The 20,308-nt window shown below is 41.8% G+C and overlaps 1 protein-coding gene across 5 annotated transcripts in view; it reads left to right on the top strand.

Moving 5' to 3' along the window:
• Positions 1–20,308, top strand: part of GHR (growth hormone receptor) — a 269,116-nt gene that overhangs the window by 108,501 nt on the left and 140,307 nt on the right. For 3 of the 5 annotated variants that reach the window (XM_045999832.1, XM_045999833.1, XM_045999834.1), the window contains exons 2-3: positions 9,336–9,418; positions 16,094–16,174. In XM_045999832.1, coding sequence (XP_045855788.1) covers positions 16,105–16,174 — 70 coding nt within the window. In that variant the 5' untranslated portion in view covers positions 9,336–9,418; positions 16,094–16,104. The remainder of the gene's footprint in view (positions 1–9,335; positions 9,419–16,093; positions 16,175–20,308) is intronic. The other 2 variants (XM_045999831.1, XM_045999829.1) reach the window with 1 other exon arrangement.

Below are 20,308 nucleotides of genomic sequence, written 5' to 3'. Positions count from 1 at the left end.
TTAAACAAATTAGTATAATACGGTCTGCTTCTACACATGACTGAATGAAAAAGGAAATTTAAACACTTCTTTCTGTAGAGCCCGGAGGAAACCATATGAAAATCCAGCTTCCATTTCTGGAATATCAGCCGGACTGTAGGTCATTGTGCCTTTCTTGTTAGCTTTGATTAAAAGGCTGAGAACTCATTTATTCCACAAATGGTTCATCATCTTGTGATTTCAATACTGTGACATGATTTATGGCAGAATTGTGGAGGCACAGGAGGGTGAACGCTTAACGTTTCAGGGGAGTGTAGAAGGCTTCAGGGAGGCGAGAATGTTTGAGCATATTTTTTAAGTGTAAGTGGGTTTGTTATTTGTCTGGCAGCAGCCTTGAAAGTAAGGGAAGATAGACTATGAGGGAGGCTGTTTCAAGTGTAAAAAAAAAGAAAAAGAAAGAAAAGAAAAGGCAGAGAAGAGGCAGTGGGGTTAAGATTGGGGATTAAGGCCTGAGGAGCTACGTTCCTGAGAGAATTCTGAGGTAGAATCACTCTCTTACAGCCTCAAGTTACCAGTGAGGAGGATGGTGTAACCAAAGCGTCTAGTTCAGGTAGCTGCAAAACCCTCCTTTCATCAAGCAAAATAAAGAACTGTGAGGAATGAGGCTGTATGTTCTTGAGGCTCGGACTGGGGGCAGGTAGGAGACGCTGACTTCACTTCGGACAGCAGTTACTTTAGTTGCTTATGGGCACCCTGAGGTGTCATTCCTTGTGCCTGAAGAACCCACTCCTCTCTATTTCTTTAGTGTTCACATGAGGCTCCATGTAAACAGCTGCCCTGGGGATTCCCTGGAACTTTCCTTCCTTACTGGGAAGTAAAGTTTTCATTGGTAACATGATCACAAGTGATTGGATATAAAAAATTCATCTGAGGGCGCCTGGGTGGCTCAGTGGGTTAAGCCGCTGCCTTCGGCTCAGGTCATGATCTCAGGGTCCTGGGATCAAGTCCCACGTTGGGCTCTCCGCTCAGCAGAGAGCCTGCTTCCCTTCCTCTCTCTCTGCCTGCCTCTCTTATGATTTCTCTCTGTCAAATAAATAAATAAAATCTTAAAAAAAAAATTCATCTGAATCCCTTTTTAATTTGAAAGATGAATGTTGTATTGCTGTTCTCCAAGATGTGAAATCATTGAAATCGCTGTAATAGATTATAGTAAAAAGTACTGAGGTGTTTGTTTCTTTGATGTTTTGGTAGGTGGACAGTCTCTGGGAAATGGTTCACAGTTTGGCTTAGCCTGCTCATTCCAGTCATCATCCACCAGCCGAATGATTTAGGAGAAACATGGCCAGGTCACTGAACTTAGTTTCCTGAGTTATTCTGTGGTGGTCCCATTGGGTAGTAAACAGTAAGGCTCCTGGGAATTGAATGTTTAATTCAAAGGACTGAAAACAAGCTCTCCTGAGCCAAGATGTTAGATATGAGGACATGTTACAAAAATAGACTCTACTTCCCCCTTCCACACCACCTTTTCCTCCATAAAACACACGCTGCTTGTCCTTCTCTTCCCACATCCAATTCTGTTGTAGATTTTTACCTTGGTCTTTTTTTACCTTCTCATTGACACATCATCTGTTTTTTAATTCCCTGGTTAGATCTGAGGTTGAGATGAGAAGCGAGACCAGCAAACTGATTTAAGACGGGCTCTCTCAGTCTTTCTCACTTTCCCTGAGATCATCTCATGTCCAGTTTTATGTGTTCAAAAAACAAGTTGCATCAATTGACCGAGAGGTGATCAGACTCTAGGGGCCCAGTTTGTACTAGCCAAACTTAAGAGGTGGGCCAATATACCAGAATACCTATTCATTCATTGATTCTCCATTTCTGCTGTCAAGCAATTTCATTTCAGCTGGTTATTGTACTAGTTTTTTAGAAAGAAAGGACACCCAGAAAGCAAGATAAGAATCAGAAGGTAATTTGACAATTGTAGAGTTGGAATAGAGGGAACTGAATGACTTCAGGTGAGAACATCACCAGACTCTGAGAGATTATTGTAGCCGTTTCTGTACTGAGACATTCTTATGGGCTGATTAAAGCAGTCTTGCCAGGGGTAGTTAGAAGAGACAAAGTCACAGATTACATACTGTCTAATTTTTTTAGGATTCCTTATCCATCATTAATTGATTGGACTAGATTGCCTCTCAAGTCACATTTTTTTTTTTTTTGCCTATAATCATTTTTCCCCAAATTTTTGTTTAAATTTGAGTTAGTTAACATATAGCATAATATTGGTTTCAGGATTAGAATTTAGTGATTCATCTCTTAAATATAACACCCAGTGTTCATCACAACTGCCCTCTTAATCCCCATCCCCCATCTAGCCCACCCCCCACCCACCTCTCTCCATCAACCCTTACTTTGTTCGCTATCGTTAAGAATCTCTTATGGTTTGCTTCCCTCTCTCTCTCTCTTTTTTTCCCTTCCCATATGTTCATCTGTTTTGTTCCTAAATTCTACATATGAGTGAGATTATATGGTATTTGTCTTTCTCTGAATGGCTTATTTTGCTTATTTTAATACACTCTATTTCCACCCATGTTGTTGCAAATGGCAAGAGTTTGTTCCTTTTCGTGACTAAGTAATAGTCCTGTGTATGGGGTGTCTGTGTGTGTGTGTGTGTGTGTGTGTGTGTGTGTATGTGTGTGTATCACATCTTCTTTATCCATTCATCAGTTGATAGACACGTAGGCTCTTTCCATAGTTCGCCTCTGGTTGATAATGCGGCTATAAACATTGGGGTACATGTACCCCTTTGAATCTGTGTTTTTATATCCTTTGAGTAAATACATAATAGTACAATCGCTGGGTCATAGGGTAGTTCTATTTTTAATTATTTGAGGAACCTCCATACTGTTCTCCAGAGTGGCTGCACAAGTTTGCATTCCCACCAACAGTATAAGAGGGTTCCCCTTTCTCTGCATCCTCACCAACATCTGTTGTTTCCTGTCTTGTTTATTTTAGTCATTCCGACAGGAATGAGGTGGTATCTCATCATGGTTTTGATTTGTATTTCCCTGATGATGAGTGATGTTGAGCATCTTTTCATATGCCCATTAGCCATCTAGATGGCTTCTTTGGAGAAATGTCTATTCATGTCTTCTGCTGATTTCTTAACTGGATTATTTGTGTTTTGGGTGTTGAGTTTGATAAGTTCTTTTTAGATTGTGGCTACTAACCCTTTATCAGATATGTCATTTGTAATATCTTCTCTGATTCTGTAGGCTGTCTTTTAGTTTTATTAATTGTTTCCTTTTCTGTGCAGAAGCTTTTTATCTTGATGAAGTCACAATAGTTCATTTTTGCTTTTGTTTTCCTTGCCTTTGGAGACATGTCTAACAAGAAGTTGCTGTGGCCGAGGTCACAGAGGTTGCTGCCTGTGTTCTCTAAGAATTTAATGATTTCCTGTGTCACATTTAGGTCTTTCATCCATTTTGTATTTATTTTTGTCTATGGTGTGAGGAAGTGGTCCAGTTTCATTCTTCTGCATGTTGCTGTCCAGTTTTTTCCAACATAATTTATTGAAGAGACTATTTTTTCCACTGGATATTCTTTCCTGTTTTGTTAAAGATTAATTGGCCATACAGATGTGGGTCCATTTCTGGGTTTTCTATTCTGTTCCATTGATCTCTGTGTCTGTTTTGTGCCAGTACCATACTGTCTTGATGTCAAGTCACAAATTTATATGTTCTGTTAAAAAGCCCTTCTCCAGGTGAACATGTTTCAATGGTGACTTGATAATAATCTTCCTGATTAACATTTAGGAAGTCAACCTTGGACTCTGTTGTGGACTTTTAGAGATTGTATTAGTTTTCTTTTGCTTCCCTGACCAGTTATCATAAATATATTGGTTTGTGACAACACATATTTGTTACCTCACAGTTCTGTAGGTAAGATGCATGGGTACAGCGTGCATGGCTCTGCTGCATTCTCTGCTTAGTGAATGCTGAAATCAAAATATTTTTTAAGGCTTTATTACTTCCTAAAGGCTCTGGGGATGAATCTGCTTCCAGGCTTTTTTTTTTTTTTTTTAAGATTTTTATTTATTTATTTGACAGAGAGAGATCACAAGTAGGCAGAGAGGTAGGCAGAAAGAGAGAGGGAAGCAGGCTCCCTGCTGAGCACAGAGCCTGATGTGGGGCTCCATCCCAGGACCCTGAGATCATGACCCGAGCCAAAAGTAGTGGCTTAACCCACTGAGCCACCCAGGCGCCCCTGCTTCCAGGCTTCTTGAGGTTGCTAACCCATTTCATTCCTTGACGTCGGAGGACCGTCTTCTCTGTTTCCTAGCTCACTGTCCACGAGGAGCCAGTCTTTGCTCCCAGAGTCTGCCTGCAGTGCTCCTCAACGCTTTCTGTGGCGCCCCCTCCAGCAACAGCACGTCAGATCCTCTCTCAGATTTCTCATCTCTCTGACTTCCTCTTTTGCCACATCTCACTGATTACTTCTGCTTTTATAGGCTAATTACGTAGACTCACCTCAGTAATCGAGGATAATCTCCCTGTTTTAAAATCAGTTGATTAATTACATTTGCAGAGTTTCTTTGGAGAAGTACCTAACTTAGCATTTGAAAAACCAGGGGTGATCATTTTGAGGGGACCTTGTGAGTAACACTTTGAAATAATGTTTTATCATTCCTTGAGTGATCTTATCTGTGAATGGCTGATTTCATCCATCATGTGTATTCTTTTTTTTTTAAGATTTTATTTATTTATTTGACAGACAGAGATCACAAGTAGGCAGAGAGGCAGGCAGAGAGAGAGGAGGAAGCAGGCTCCCTGCTGGGCAGAGAGCCTGATGTGGGGCTTGATCCCAGGATCCTGGGATCATGACCCGAAGGCAGAGGCTTTAACCCACTGAGCCACCTAGGCACCCCATGTGTATTCTTTTTATCTTGCCATTTCATGGGGTAATATGTTCTTTTCCTGCCTTTATATTTAGTATTTCAACCACTTGGCAAAGAAAGTCCTCTTTTGCAAAAATTACACTTGTTGGTTGACTAAATAGGAAAGATTGATTTTTTTTTTCCCCCTCTCCCTCCACTCAGCTGAGGAAGGTTCCCTAGGGCGTCTGAGCACAGTTTCACAAACTGAAAAATCATTGTACATTTGCTTTGGACTAGGTCAGTGATTCTCAGCCCTAACTGCACTTTGGAATCACATAACAAATGTTAAAGGATTAATACTCAGGCCCCACCACAGAGATTCTAATTTATCTATAAACCCAGGTCATGTTTTTTTAAGTTCCCCACATGGTTCTAATTTGCAGTCAAGGCTGAGAACTATTGATATGCTCCAAACTTTCTGTTTTGGAGATAAGGAGGCCGAGTCTAAGGGTGAGAAATGATTTGCTTAAAGTCTCGTAACTAGGGACAGCGCTGGTGCTCTGTGCCAGCTTTGTGCCCCAAACAAAAGGTTTATGATTTAACTCGATGTAGGTTTCAGTGCTCAGTAATTACATGCAAAATGAATGTGAGAGTGTCACAAGCAGCAAGGAAGGGTAGCAAGACTATTTCTTTCCAGGACTTGTAGAAACTATTAGACCTTGCAAAATAATGGTTGAAAGGTCCCTTCTCAGAAGCTGCTCATGACCAGTAATAAATATGGATACATTCTGTCCTAGCCAGGGAGCTGGCGGCGTGGATATCCACAGTGTCTCCATCTCCCAGGGTTGCATGCTCCCATGTGGTCGCCATTTGGCTGCGTGTGACTCTGGAACACTTAAAGTCTGTCTAGCGCCTGTTGTGATACACACTAGGTTCGAAGATTCCATATGAAAAAAGGAGTGTAAAATACCTCAATACCTTTCATATCACCTGTAGGAGGAAATGATAATATTTTGGATATATCGGGTTGAATAAGATATACAATTAAAATAAATTTTATGTATTTCTTTTTTTAAGATTTTATTTGTTTATTTGACAGAGAGAGAGAGAGATCACAAGTAGACAGAGAGGCAGGCAGAGAGAGAGGGGGAAGCAGGATCTCCGCTGAGCAGAGAGCCCGATGCGGGGCTCCATCCCAAGACCCTGAGATCATGACCTGAGCCAAAGGCAGAGGCTCAACCCACTGAGCCACCCAGGCGCCCCTGCATTTCTTTCTTAATATGGCTACTAGGAAATTTAAAAGTACATACGTTGCTGGCCCTTGCTTCTCACAGTATCTTTCTGTGACACAGCACTGTTCTAGAGGGCGTTTTCTGTTCAAGCTGTTAATAAGGAACAGTCCAAGTCCAAGCCATGACATCTCCCATGGTCTGGAAGAGTGAAGTGGTTTAGTGTACACTTCCTGGAGCTGAGATGTGACACTGTTCTGCCCAATGTCGACCATCTCTCTGGCAGCCAGTCAGTCTGGCCAAATAGACAACTTTCTCTTTATACGTATAGTCTTAGAGGAGATGGGGAATGGGGGGGAATACTTTCCCCACATCATGGAAAGAGCACACTTTATAGCTCTTAAGTAATGTACCCAAAAGTGGACCAGGTGCTCTTGGAGACCCTAAGGCCTAGAGATGAATCTTAGATCCCTTGAGCGATACTCCTAAGGAAACTGCTGTGTCAGCATTTATGAATTATGACTGTGCTTGACAGGTCCAGAGCACCGAAAACCCCTGGTGTCTGTCCCTGTCCGTAATTCAAATCCAGACCTTACTCCTTCTCTTTTTCTTACTGTCTCTAGCTTTTCCTGCCTCGCTGGTCCTCCCCCTAATCACGTGCTTAGCCTAGTTTCACATTTATGACGAAGCATGGGAAGGGGAAGGCAGGCCTTGGAGACGTCAAACATGGTTAACTGTCTGGGGATTTGCTTAACCCCTCAAAGTTCCTCTACATTTTTACTTTTCAGTTTGAAATGAGGCTGTCTTTTGCAGGGTCTGTGTAAACTTCAAGGGGAGTAGTAAGACCCGGACCGACTTATTCATCGGGCAGATTTTAGAGTAGGTGTCTACCCTGGGTCAGGCCCAAGGCTGCTTGGTGGGGATTCAGTGAGTGAGAGAGTGAGTGAGACTCACCTCTTGCCCCCCGTTGCTCACAGCTGGAAGAAAAGAAGGACAGGTGCCTGGCAACGTCACGGAAGGAGGCGTCCTCAGTGAATGGCCACTTTCATTACTCCTCACGGCATGGGATCTGCCTCATCACAAAATCATTGTGGGATGGGGTGCAGACGGGGCAACTGAGACCCACAGTGATAAACGACTGCCTGAGTTACCAAGTCAGGCCGTGTTGGGCTGGCTGGCACCTGGGCACGGGGTGGCTGACTCCCTCTCTAGAAATATTTCATCCAGAAGATCACATTGCCTCACTCTTGGTTTCCCAACTTATTTACCTTACAAGAACAAGCTCGTTTTGGACTTGATAAAAGGAATGAAGAGTTTCTCCCCATCCTTGCTCTGTGTTATCTGTGCCTGCTAGTAGCTCCTTTTAGCGCGCTGCGAGTTATTGTACTAAGCATTGTCAGATTACCCTCTCATTGAGATAGTAACGTTTGTGTTTGAAGACTTCATTCTATGAGATCATGTCTTCAACAGCTTATGTATTTCCTATTAAATGAGGGAGAGCAAAGCCAGCTTCCATCTGAGAGTTTGAAAGAAACTCCAACGTCTTTGACTTTGGTTAATGCATATTCCCCATGTTCTATATGATTTATCACAGCAATAAAAAAAGAGATTTGAAAAAGAACCACTTGCGGAAAGAGAAACAGCAGAAATTCAGTAAGAGTTTTGCTTTTTCACATTCTGTTTTGGAAAAAAAAAATGACTTGGTAGGTGCAGTGATGTCAAGTATGTGGCAAAGGAACACGCTGTTCAAAGAAGCACGGATGCAATGGACTTCTCTTTCACGGGATCGTCACTCTTGCTTGTGAATCGGTGGGCGCGCCACGCAAATCAGGCTGGGTGGATCTGGTGGCCGGCCACGAGGATGGTTGCTCCTGTGAGGTACTGCAGAGGGCCCCTGAGCCCTACTGAACTCCCACAGAATGCCCCATGTGCCGAGAACAACCACTCCCAGCAGAATACCCATGCACACCAAAATGGGAGCAGCACTGAGAATTTAGTGCTGAAAAAGCCTGTTTTTGTTTTTGTTTTTTAACTTCTCCAGAAAGGAAGAGGTGAAGACCTAAATTCCTATATTCCAGCTGTCTTTTGTATTCTCACAGGGACAGTCCCAGCTTCAAGCCAAGCATCTTATCACTGGAATTCATCTTCCCAGTTTTCAGCTCTAGAAATCCATGATTCACAAAGTAAATGATCTGGACCCAGTAACAACAGCACAGTCTTTTCTTAAAGCAGATGGGATCATCATGACAAGTGAAGTCAGCCTCTAGATTATTTCCTACAATCGGGCCTCTGTTTCAAAGGTGCATAATTGCCCATACACCTAAGCAAAACTGAGTAACCTTCCTGCCTTAGCCTAGGAGACACACACATTACATTATGATGATTCTTCCTTTTCCTGGGACCCTTATTTGATATAGTGCATGATTGAAGAAGGGAGTCTTACTTACATGTTGTGGCTACCCAAGAACACATTTGCTGATTGCTTTACCACCTCCCTAGGCTTCCATGTCATGGTATATAAATGAGGGCCCCCCTCCCTGTCTACCCCCACAGGAATATTATAAAACATCATCTATTCATTACTGATATCAGAAAGAGTCTAATAACGTATCTATTGGATAGATGCAGAGGGCATGCTAAATGTTTTGAATAAATCATCTCATTTAATCTCCTCTTGATTTTCCTATGAAAAAGGTAATAATATTCTTATCCTCATATTAAAGAAAAGTAAACAGGCTTGGTAAAGCTAGGATTTGAACCTAGCTCTCTCCGACTCCCCGATCCATGCTCTGAACCCCAAGCTCACTCTCTCTGTAAATGAAGATGAAGGGTGGCATTTATGGTAGAGGCTGATGTTAATTTCTAAAGACTTGGGAAAGTGTCTGTTAGTGATCATTAACTAAACATGGTCAGCTAACAGTGGAACAGATGGCATCAAATGAAATCAAGTGTCCAGGGTTCACTCCGTGGTACTGTCTCTTACATCTTCTGTCAATGTCAGCAGATTGCCTCATCTTTGGACCTGTTGCCTACATGGAGTCCAGATAGCATCATTCACTTCCCCAGCTGCTGGTGTGCTGGGTCGTTTGTACTGGTTGCAAATCCACGTTCATTGAGTTCAGAGAATCCAGGGTCGGTGACTCGGTGACTTAAAATCAGCTTTGGTGGAGGTTTTTACACCACGGAAATCGGTAAATGATACCAGTCGTGGTTCTCTCTCTGTCTCTCTTTTTCTCTCTCTTTAATTCCAGAGAGACAGCTGTTACACATTTATCAGTGCACCACTGGCTATGACTCAAGGAGAGATACAGTTTGAATTGTCACCCTTCTAAAGGTAAACAGAGGCATACTGGGTACGCCCCCCCCCAAAGAGACCCTACAAATATAATCATGCCTAATTCTTCAGTCCCTATCATTTTGTATTTTGGATGAGCTCTTAAAATGTAACTGTAAAGATTTTCTGTGTCATTAGAAGTACAAAATTTTAGGAGTGTCTGGGTGGCTCAGTCAGTTCAGTGTCTGCCTTCAGCTCAGGTCATGATCCCGGGGTCCTGGGATAGAACCCTGCATCGGGCTCCCTGCTCAGTGGGAAACCTGCTTCTCTCTCTCCCACTCCCCCTGTCTGTGCAAGCTTTCTCTGTGTCAAATAAATAAATACAATCTTAAAAAAAAAAAGTACAAAATTTCATATTATTATTTTTTACAAAAACATATATTCCCACTGTAAGTGTTTAATGATTCTGAATGCAAGTACAGACATACAGACCCTAAAATATATATATATATAATATATATATATATATATATATATTTTTTTTTTTTTTTTTTTCAATGAGAAATACAAAATATAATGCAGGCCATATACATGATTTTAAATTTCCTGCTGGTCATGTTTAAAAAAATAAAAAGAAATAGGGATTGTTAGTTTTCAATAATATGTTTATTTAACCCAGCAATCCAAAATATGAGTTTAACTTATAGTAAACATAGACCTTGTTGAAGTGTTTTGCTTGTGTTTTTTTTGTACCAAGCCTTCAAAACCCATGTATGTTTTACACTTACAACACATCTTAATTTGAATTCTAAATTTGCATCAAAGATACTTGATCTGTTTGGATTTAGTAAAAATCCACAGCTGAAAAACTAGATTCATATCACAACCTGTTTCAAATATACTTAATTAAATTCTTAATTAAAATACTTAATTAAAATTACATAAAACTTTAGCTTATTTAATTCTTCAGTTGCATTAGCCACATTTGCAGTGTTCAGTGGCCACTGATGATTGGTGATAACTCAGTTGGTCACCTTGGGTACATATGATCTATGCTTTAAATGTTTTATTAAAAAAAGGAGATTTATTATATATACTACTCCTAAAGGCCTTTTTTTCCCTCATACATTACACATTTAAAATAATTTCCCATCCTGTATTCCCCCCTGGATCCTGAGAAGGGAAAAAATGTCAGTGAAAGTAGGTATGTCAGTAATGTCTGTGAACTTTTTCTCTCTCCCTAACTGGAAAGAAAGAAATTGACCCAAGGCAGTTTGGATCTGACCAATTTTCAAATAAACAGCACCATAAAAAGTGGGTAATAACATGAACAAATGCAAACTAGTCAAATACATGCCTGGTACTAATTAGAATGGGTCATTTCAAATACCGTTTTGGATTCGCCTGTTTTTCGATGTCGAATTGTTAAAGCAGCTTCGCCAGGAAATCAACTAGATCCAGTTTTGCAATATTTCATTACTAAGGAATGCCTGCATCGAAAGTACACGTTTATTATGTTGTCTAACTAGAGTCTTGGTTTTGCGATATAAACGATTCTGCTTCTGTGAGGATTTTTTTTTAATCAGCCCTTTTCATATCATGATAGCTAGATCAGTAAAACAAAAAATTGGGGAAATATCATTTCTATCAGTTGAGCTGCCATATTGGTATTTTGCCTTTGTTAAGGCAAACTACAAGTTCCTCAATCTGTCATATTATTCTACCTATAAATATGCTGACATTCTTCTACGGATGCTGTTGACCACTCTCCTTTTAAATACCTTATACAAATCAGGGGGTGTAGGTGGCTTTAGGTGGTGGTTCCTTTTGTCTTTGTCAAATTACAATTCAGATAGGAGCACATTTTCCCCCATATGGCTTAATATACTTTATAATGTTACTTTTTTTTTTAAAGAATTTATTTATTTATTTGACAGAGATCACAAGTAGGCAGAGAGGCAGGCAGAGAGAGAGGGGGAAGCAGTCACCCTGCTAAGCAGAGAGCACAATGGATGTGGGGCTCCATCCCAGGATGCTGGGATCATGACCTGAGCCAAAGGCAGAGGCTTTAACCCCCTGAGCCACCCAGGCGCCCCTATAATATTACTTTTAATAAAGTTAATGTGGGGACTCTTCATGGAATAGCCTACTCTTCATATTAAATTCATCTGGTATTCATCATCTCTATGTAAATATCCAAAATTTACTGGATCCAAAATCCAGTAATGACTTCCCTCTCTCATTCAGTCTGGGTCTCCTACCTTCAACTTCCCACCAGACATATCTTACACTTCTACAAGCCTTTTAAATCACTATTAAATTACTTTAATACCCCAAATCCCAAGATAGTCATGTAATCTTCTCATTCCTGAGCAACTCAGATCCCAAAATCTTGATCTTTATCAATATCGCCGTCTTTCATCCACACGTATAACTATATACTCATTCATTTGTGATAGACACATTTTATTTATTATCTCCTGAATCCACTCATCTCCAAATCTTGTCAGTATTTCTCAGTGATACCAAGTTAATAAAGTATAAGGGGCAGATTTATCCTAAGAAAAATCCACTTTACACATGTGTTACCTATCCTAAAACTTCAGGTGATTTTCTGGTTAATGTGAGTTGAACTGCTGGGGCCCCTGGGTGATGCAGTCAGTTGAGCATCTGACTCTTAATTTTAGGTCAGGTCCTGATCTCAGGGAACTGGGATGGTGGGATCGAGCCTCCACCATCCCCCGCCGCCAACTCCAAGTTCAATGGGGAGTCTGCTTGAGGATTTCTCTTCCTTCCCCTCTGTTCCTCCCCTCAACCTCATGCTAAATTAATTAATTAATTAATTAAATTTTAAAAAAAATATATGAGTTGAACTGCTGTTTTGGCCTAATCCTCCCTTACCATCTAATTTCATTCCCCTTTATTCATAGTTTCAAACCTTGTTCTGTCTCTCACCTCCAACTACCACTCTGAACTAATCAGACCCAGAGCCAAACCCAGGACGTTGGTACCATCTGAGTGTTTACCCATAATCACCCCTCACTCTTCCTTACCTATCACAATCTTCTCTGTCATTTAAATCTAATTTTAAGCCCTTCAGTTCAGTGGGTGATTGTCGTGTCCCCACCCGCCCAGCCAACCCAATCTTTATTTCATTTTCAGGTATGCTTCCTCTTTTCCCAATTTGATTTGCCTATCTTTTTTAATTCCTGGGGTAAAAAACCATTATTTTGATGGCTGTTGTATTCTCTAGTGTGCCCTGTACAATTCTAGGAGTTCAACAAATACTTGCTAATTTTAAAAATAAAGAGAATTGAACTAATTGCTTTCTTGGCCTGGAGTTGGTTATAACATGTTGGGAAAAATCTGGTGTTTAATCTCCATCTCTTCTCATGTGTTTATTACTGTTTTATAGCCAGGAATAAAAGGCAGTATATCACAGGCCTGACTGTGATTCAGAGGCTCCTCTGCTGGGCAGTTTACAGAATTAAAACTCACACCAGCTTTTCAATGGGCTCTCCCTTGAGGAAGTTGGGGGGAGGTGGGGGAGGTCAGGCAAAATGCCTCAGGCTTTGAAAGTGGAAATGGTGTGAGTTCCATTATGCAAGAATGGAAGCTTGTCTCCCCCACCCAACCACCACCCCACCCCAAATTAAAAAGCTTGCCATGAGGCTATCGCCCAAGAATGCATAAATATCAGCAGAAATTTAGAGAGGTTTTTCCTAGAAAACTATTGCAAACTTAAAAACCCAATCAGCCAAGGTATATGTTTGGTAAATTCCTCTGGACAGTACCTGTCTCTACATAGAGACTTATATTGGGGAAGGGAACTAATGGGACTTTCTCCTGCTCACATCTGGCGCATTATTGACAGACGACCCCGAAGTTTCACACTGTGTGTTTTTGGCATGTTGTCCTCTCCTGGGGCAGTTTTCTACCAGCGAACACCTAGTAAAGAAGGATCCTCTTACCTAGAAGCTGCCGTAGGGAGTCCTACAAAACGGAAGAGGGCAGGTTCCAGTCAAATGAAGAGTGTCCATTAACCCGGCTGTGTGCTGGCCCTGGGACAGATCACTAGGGGACAGCTTTCACAGTCAGCCCCACTGAGCCAGCAGCTGTGGAAGCGGAACTTAGTTGTGGATGAAGCAGTGAGCTCTTCCTGAATCCAGCTCCAGCTCTCCATCCTCTTCTCGGTGCCCTAGTTGGCGCTCGAGTTGGGGCAGTTTGCGATGCTCTCAGTGTGGTGACAGGTTCTCAGCTCCTCTGTGGGAGAATGGCAGTTTTAAATACCTTCTCTTCTGGCTGTGGGAGTGTGAAATAGATTTCTGGTTGACTTTGCTTGAAGATTCTGATTTGTTTGTTTCATTGTAAGAGATAGATCACGTGCTTTGGAGCTAGGTTGTGATCATTTGGAAGAGTTGTGAAGTTCTTTTGCAGACAGCAGCCTTCAAAAGTTTAGGCATGGGAGGAGGAGGCAACTACTATCCACCTGAAGCAAAATTCACTCGTGTCGGGCATCTGCCGAGTATCCTTGAAATATTTGAAGAGGCAACTTCCAAACCAGAGAAAGCAGCCTTCTGAGCCATGCAAACGTATTTATATCTTTATCCAGTTGGGAGGCCAAAAGCCCTGCCTGGGAATTCGAATTCTTTTACGACCTTGATATCCACAGAGCACGTGCCAAGGGAGGTTTCTCTACCTGACACCAAGTGCATTGGGTGATTGCTAGTAAAACACTATGCATATAACCCAATTCCTCCATGCTTTTCCAACTTAAAAAAAAATATTTTAAAAATAAATTTTAGAAGGAAATATCCAGTTACCAACAGGATGGCATTTTCAGCCTTTAGCATATTTATTTTTAGCCTCTTTACATATTTCTTTGGGAAGCATCAAGCTTGGATTACACGGCCTATTCACCTACGAATAAAGGATCTAAGGAGAGATGCTCTGAGGTTCACGTTTGCAAAGTTGACGAAGATTCAAGGCCGTTAGCTCAGAGGGATTTAAAACACGGATGTTGCAATAACCGTAACCACATTTGCGTGAACTCTCGTAATTGGCCAGGTGTGTTCCTGTGCAGTGCCCCGCTCAGTTCTGCCAGTGACCCCAGGAGGCAGGGTTTGAGGCCGTTCCTTACACACTCAGCACACACGTGCGTATTCAGACACAGGGAGATGCTCAGTTTATGCAGAGGTGGGTATTCTTAGACTTTTTTAAGAACATAAAATCAGGGGCGCCTGGGTGGCTCAGTGGGTTAAGCCGCTGCCTTCGGCTCGGGTCATGATCTCAGGGTCCTGGGATCGAGTCCCGCATCGGGCTCTCTGCTCAGCAGGGAGCCTGCTTCCCTCTCTCTCTCTGCCTGCCTCTCTATCTACTTGTGATCTCTCTCTGGCAAATAAATAAATAAAATATTAAAAAAAAAAAGAACATAAAATCATATGGAACAACAACAACAAAAAAAATGATGGGCCATCCACTATCTGGAAATGAAGATAGGAAACATCACATTTGATGCTTGTTCAGAATGACCAAGGACCACACCGTTCAGTCTAGTCCCATGAGAACAAACGTTCTTGTTCATCATTTTAGCCTGATTAGGGGTAACGAGAAGGGCTGCTTTGTTATTGTCAAGGATGTATAATAGTGAAAATGAAGCCGGAGGGAGGCCCTGGTGGAGAGCCCAGGGCGATGTTCAGGTGTGCCAGAGAGATGAGGAAGTCATGTAATGTTATGCAAATCGTACGGCTGAGCTTGAAAGGTAGCTGGCTTTGGTTGTCAGAGGTATCCGCAGCCCAAAGGACAGTGTGCTGAGTTCATTTTAAACTAGCCCAGGCTTGTCTCTTCAGAGATCTAGAAGTGGACACCTGGATTATTGGTTCCAAAGAACCAGTTTCCTCCAGATAATGGCTTGTGCTGGCTAAGGCCTATCTCCCCTGTTCATCAAACTGAAGGGATCCAGGTGTGGCCACACTTGCAATCCCAAATAGCTAGCGAGGCTGCGAACCGACCTTTCTTTGAGTATGGGGTGGTCATGTTCCTGGGCTTTCAGAGACCACTCTCCTTCTAGAACAGAGAGCCCAGGACACCAGGTGTCCTGAGGAGGCCACTTAGGCAGCACTGATGCTTCCGAGTATGTTGCTTCTCGTCTTCTCCTTTCTGCTGTCTTCTAGCTAAACCGCCCCGTGAAGGCTTGTCAGTGCGGTCTTCAAACGAGTGGTTGAGCTTTTTCATCCACTGGGAAGCATACTGGAGAAGTCTTACTATTACAAACGCGTTCTTGTGTTTTTCCTTTTATGGCTTGTCCAGCTCAAGGCCCTGTGCTTGGTGATACTGCTGACGAGTTTTTCTATTTCTAGATCTAGTTAAAGTGAAGCCGCACTGGCCCTGTTATTGAAGCAGTTGTGTGTGTTGGGGGCGTGGGGGTGGGGGTGGGGGGTTCCTTTGTGGTGAGGTGGTTCTAGGGCTGTGGGCCAGGGTGTGAAACTCTCTAGTGTCCATGCTGTTTCCTAATGCAAGCTCCCGTGGAAGTGGAATTTATTATAAACCTACTGTTTGCCCTCATGAGAAGTACAGCAGGAGGAGACTCTGGGGCAACGAAAGACGTACCAGGACTCCTTCAAGAACTGACATGCACGTCTGCTCATTCATGGTTCAGCCAGTTTTTAAACAGTGTGCAGTGATAATGGTCTGCTTTTAGTTGGCTATGTCTGATTCTTTTTTGTGTGCTTGCAGGTCCTACAGGTATGGATCTCTGGCAGGTGCTGTTGACCTTGGCAGTGGCAGGCTCGGGCAATGCTGTTTCTGGGAGTGAAGGTGAGTTCTGCTTTCCCATTCCTGCCCCCTGTGTTTTGAAATAACACTGAACATTACTCGTTAAATGTTAAGTTCTTTGGATGATTTCATTAAAGGGGGTAAGTTTTAAGTAACAGCAAATAGGAAACTTGTCTTAGCTTTAAAATTATAAGCTAGGAGGACTTTCCCATGGATGTTTTAAGAGGAATACAACTTTGGCATCTGATGTTTGCACATCAAAAATAAATGCTGCAAACCATGCTGAGGGCATTTATAGTGAAGGTGAGCCAGGTCTCTTGGTCCAGGGAGAGACACTGAAATGGCACTTGAGGGTTGGTTATTAACCTACTGATCACTCTGCTGAGCCGTGACTAAAGATATCATCCCCTGTTTCCAGAGCTCAGAATTAAGGTCTCTGAATCAGAGTCTCTGAGAGTGGAAATGGTAGATTTCAAATAAATTTCACCTTTCACGTTCTGGGTGATTACTGTTTGGCAAAGTTTGAAGGAAGACATAACAGATAATAGTTGAATAATGTACTCAGAACTCATGAGTTCCTGGGCCGTCTCTGTAATTTTTTTATGCCATCTTCCTCATGGGGAAGTCTCGGTACATTCAAACGTATGTGTCATGGCACAAATCACTGGAACGAGAAAGAGTAATGAACGGGAATGAGAAAAAGGATTTTTCTGTCCAGAAAGGAAACTGTGCTTTTAAAGGGGCGGGAGACTTTTATAAAAGACTGTCTTTTTTTTTTTTTTTTTAAGATCTTATTTATTTACTTGACAGACAGAGATCACAAGGAGGCAGAGAGGCAGGAGAAACATGGTCCCTGCTGAGCAGAGAGCCTGATATGGGGCTCGATCCCAGCACCCTGGGATCATGACCTGAGCTGAAGGCAGAGGCTTTAAGCCACCGAGCCACCCAGGCGCTCCTAAAAGATTGTCTTGAGTACTTGATTTTTTTTTTCCTTGCTCGGTCACCAACGTGAGAAATAAACAATCTATTTCTCCTGTGCTGTGTCACCACATTCAGTTGTTGCTTTAAGAGCAGCTGATTCCCCTACTCACTGGGCAACTCCTGCTGGAAAACACAGTTTAACCAGCAGAGGTAGTGCCTTAAGATGTCCTCCCTGACCTTTGTGCCAAAAATAAATCTGTAGTAGTAAACTGCTGAGGACAACCAGAGTAATAGAAAGAAAAAGAAAGGATGAATAAATAAAATAAGGGCAAAATATGTTATTTTATCTTTTAAAGCAATTTAAAAATATTTGTAGAAAAGAAGTCTTAATTGTTTGAAATATTTTTGGGTCTCCCTGGTGTTATAATGTCAACATTATGCAAGTGAAACATGGAGAGAATTGCAGGCTCCATTTCAGCAAGTTTTCCCATGGCTGGTTTTAGATCCTGGTTCTGAGCCAAAGAATTACAGCTGAGATCCTCGGCTGTTCCAGAGTCATGGTGGTTTAATCTCTACTTTCTTCGTTAAGGTGGCTTTCACTCCAAAGGGCTAGGCTTGAGGAATTTAAAAAACCTGTGAAATGAAAACTATGGCAGAGGCAATCTTATAGAAAATTAAAAATGTGTCCCCAGCTGCAAGACGAGAGCTCAAGTTACATTTAGACCTAGAGGCTCTGCAAAGAGCATCTATTTTTGCTGCTTTGACATTTTAGCTTTGACATAAACCTTTAACTTCATAAGGAGAGTGGAGAAAACAACACCATTAACTGGTTTTCTCTTTGCTTTTTGTTTTGCTTTCTGGTAGTGTTCTGTTCGTTTTGTCTGTTTGGGAGCAGCAGAGATAAGAAAATGCAGTGGCTTACAGCAAACAATTCACGTAGCTGACCAGTACTTAAACACAGTAATTTAGCAAAGGAAAAAAATGTCTTTCTCCTCCTTTTTTTTTTTTTTTTCTTTTCTAAGTTAGTGGGCTAACCCAGATTCTTTTGGAATATGTGGCTACTCCAGAGTTCTACCTTAAGATGGCCCAGGATTGTTAAGGATGAGTCTGGTGTTTCCATCAGAAGGTGTGGAGGAACGTGTTTGAACATGAGCGTGCACACATATGAGTGTGTTTACCAGTTCTGGCCATTTATCTGGTGAGGTCTGCCAAAGTGGTCACGTGACATAACACGGCTTGAATCTCAGATGACATTCAGAGGCACTGCAGTTCTTTTTCTGCCAGGTCCCGACTATAGCCAATTTTTTTTTTTTTTAATGTTCTCTCCCATTGTATAAGGCCGACTGAAAATATAGGTAAGGATTTAAAACAAAACAAAACACTACTGTAGTTTTACCAGGCATTCATTTGAATTCAGTTTGGTGGGGGAAGGAGATGACAATGCGGAATAAGGGATCTGGAAGGTGTGACCTGGTAGAGGCCCCCAGGAGCTGGGAAAGGATGACAGAACTAGATGGCCAGGGAAGGTTGGCACTTGAAGCCTGGAGCAGGGTTTTTCCTGCTGGGGCAGATGAGTGGTTAGAAATATACTGGCCCTGATTGCCCCATGGGCAATTTAATATATGCCTAATTAAATTAAATATATGCCTAATTAAATTAATATACACGTAATAAATATACACCTAATTGCCCCATGGGCAATTTAATGAGAACCCAACGTCAAATAGTACACCATTGTGGTTAGCTCAAGTGTTGTAATAGGTGCTGTCTCTTTGTCTTCCATCCATAGTGTTAGTCCCTACACCTGCTCCCATGACCAGTGACATCATCTCAGGGAGAATTTCTTACTCCCCAATTGGGAGTGGCCAGCAATGCTTTATTTTCAGAGGGTTTTACCGGGTCAAACTGTCATCTGGTTACATCAGAACTACTGCTTCTGGGATGATGATTTTAGGGAGAAATGTGCATAAAGAGGAGACAGCTATAAATGCTCTTTAGAGGAGGGCCTATTATAAATTGGGTCATACCTCTCTTATTTTAATCAGTCCACAACTGAGCATCCTCTTTGACCTCCCAACCTAACATGGGAGCACACAGGCCCCTGCCCTGAAGTCCAGTCTCGTTGGGACATGAGAAACTTCTAGAAATTAATGAGAAACTGTATAGCTTTAAGGTCTAAATTATGGAATGAATATAAGTGGTCACGATGCTCAGAAAAAGAATACATCAAGGTGGACTGGAAAAGTTAATTCACATTCAGTGTACAGATTGATTAATTGATTGATTGATTTTAGAGCTTTCTGTTTTCCAAAGATTCAACTTAGGGCTACAAGGAAAATAGTGATTCTTCCCTCAAGGAATTTAGCATGCGCCAAGAGATCAGGAATCTACACAAAGAATTACCATAGGAGACAGTGTCCATTAACTATCAAAATAGTGGCCCGAAATACACTGTTTGGGAGGAGGGAGGTGAGGAGAGTCATCTTCTGTAGTGAATCAGGGAGAACTTCCTGAAGGAGGTCAGGGTTATTTCAGCAGACCTAGAATACTAGGTGAAGACTTTAAAAGTCTGAGAAGAAGAAAAAATAAATAAATAAAAAATGAAAGTCTGAGAAGAGCAGGTGACTACAGAAAGGACTCATGTGGTAGATGAACAACATGAACAGAAGCTCGCAGGTAGAGCTAGGGGGTGTACGTAGAGAACGGCTCATTCAGTTTCTGAGTTTATACTGTGTACAGGCACTGTACTAGGCAACGAGCGGCTCTGTTTTACGTATTTGGCATTTGGTAGATATTTTTTTGAGCACTTACTTTGTAGAAGGCATAGGATTCATTTTGCCAGAGTATGTCGTACGTGAGCACTGGATCTGTAATTATTCACTTTGGAAGTCAACTTAGGTTGGTAGATTTTAGTTAAATTGTAGAAGGGCCTAGAGATGGCAAAAGCTTTGTGGAAAAAGCAGGTCTTTGTGGGCCTTGGAGAGGGAAGATAGTATTTAGAGAAGAAGAGAAGAGAGAGAAGTATGAGGCATATCCAGCAAGTCATAGTTCTTTCCAAAGTTGTAGGCCAGGCATAAGTGCTAATGGTAGAACATTATTTGTGTGTGTGTGTATAATATTTATAGATAGCATATATAATATTTGTGTGTAATGGCTATCATATGTGTGTATATATATACACATATGTATGGCATGGCTTGTGGGCAGAGCCCATAATTAATCCACTCCAAAGATTAAAAGGTACTACATCCTTCT

This window comes from Meles meles, chromosome 3 (assembly GCF_922984935.1).
Source record: "Meles meles chromosome 3, mMelMel3.1 paternal haplotype, whole genome shotgun sequence".
Classification (NCBI taxonomy): Eukaryota; Metazoa; Chordata; class Mammalia; order Carnivora; family Mustelidae; genus Meles; species Meles meles.
This window is presented reverse-complemented; position numbering and strand designations above follow the sequence as displayed.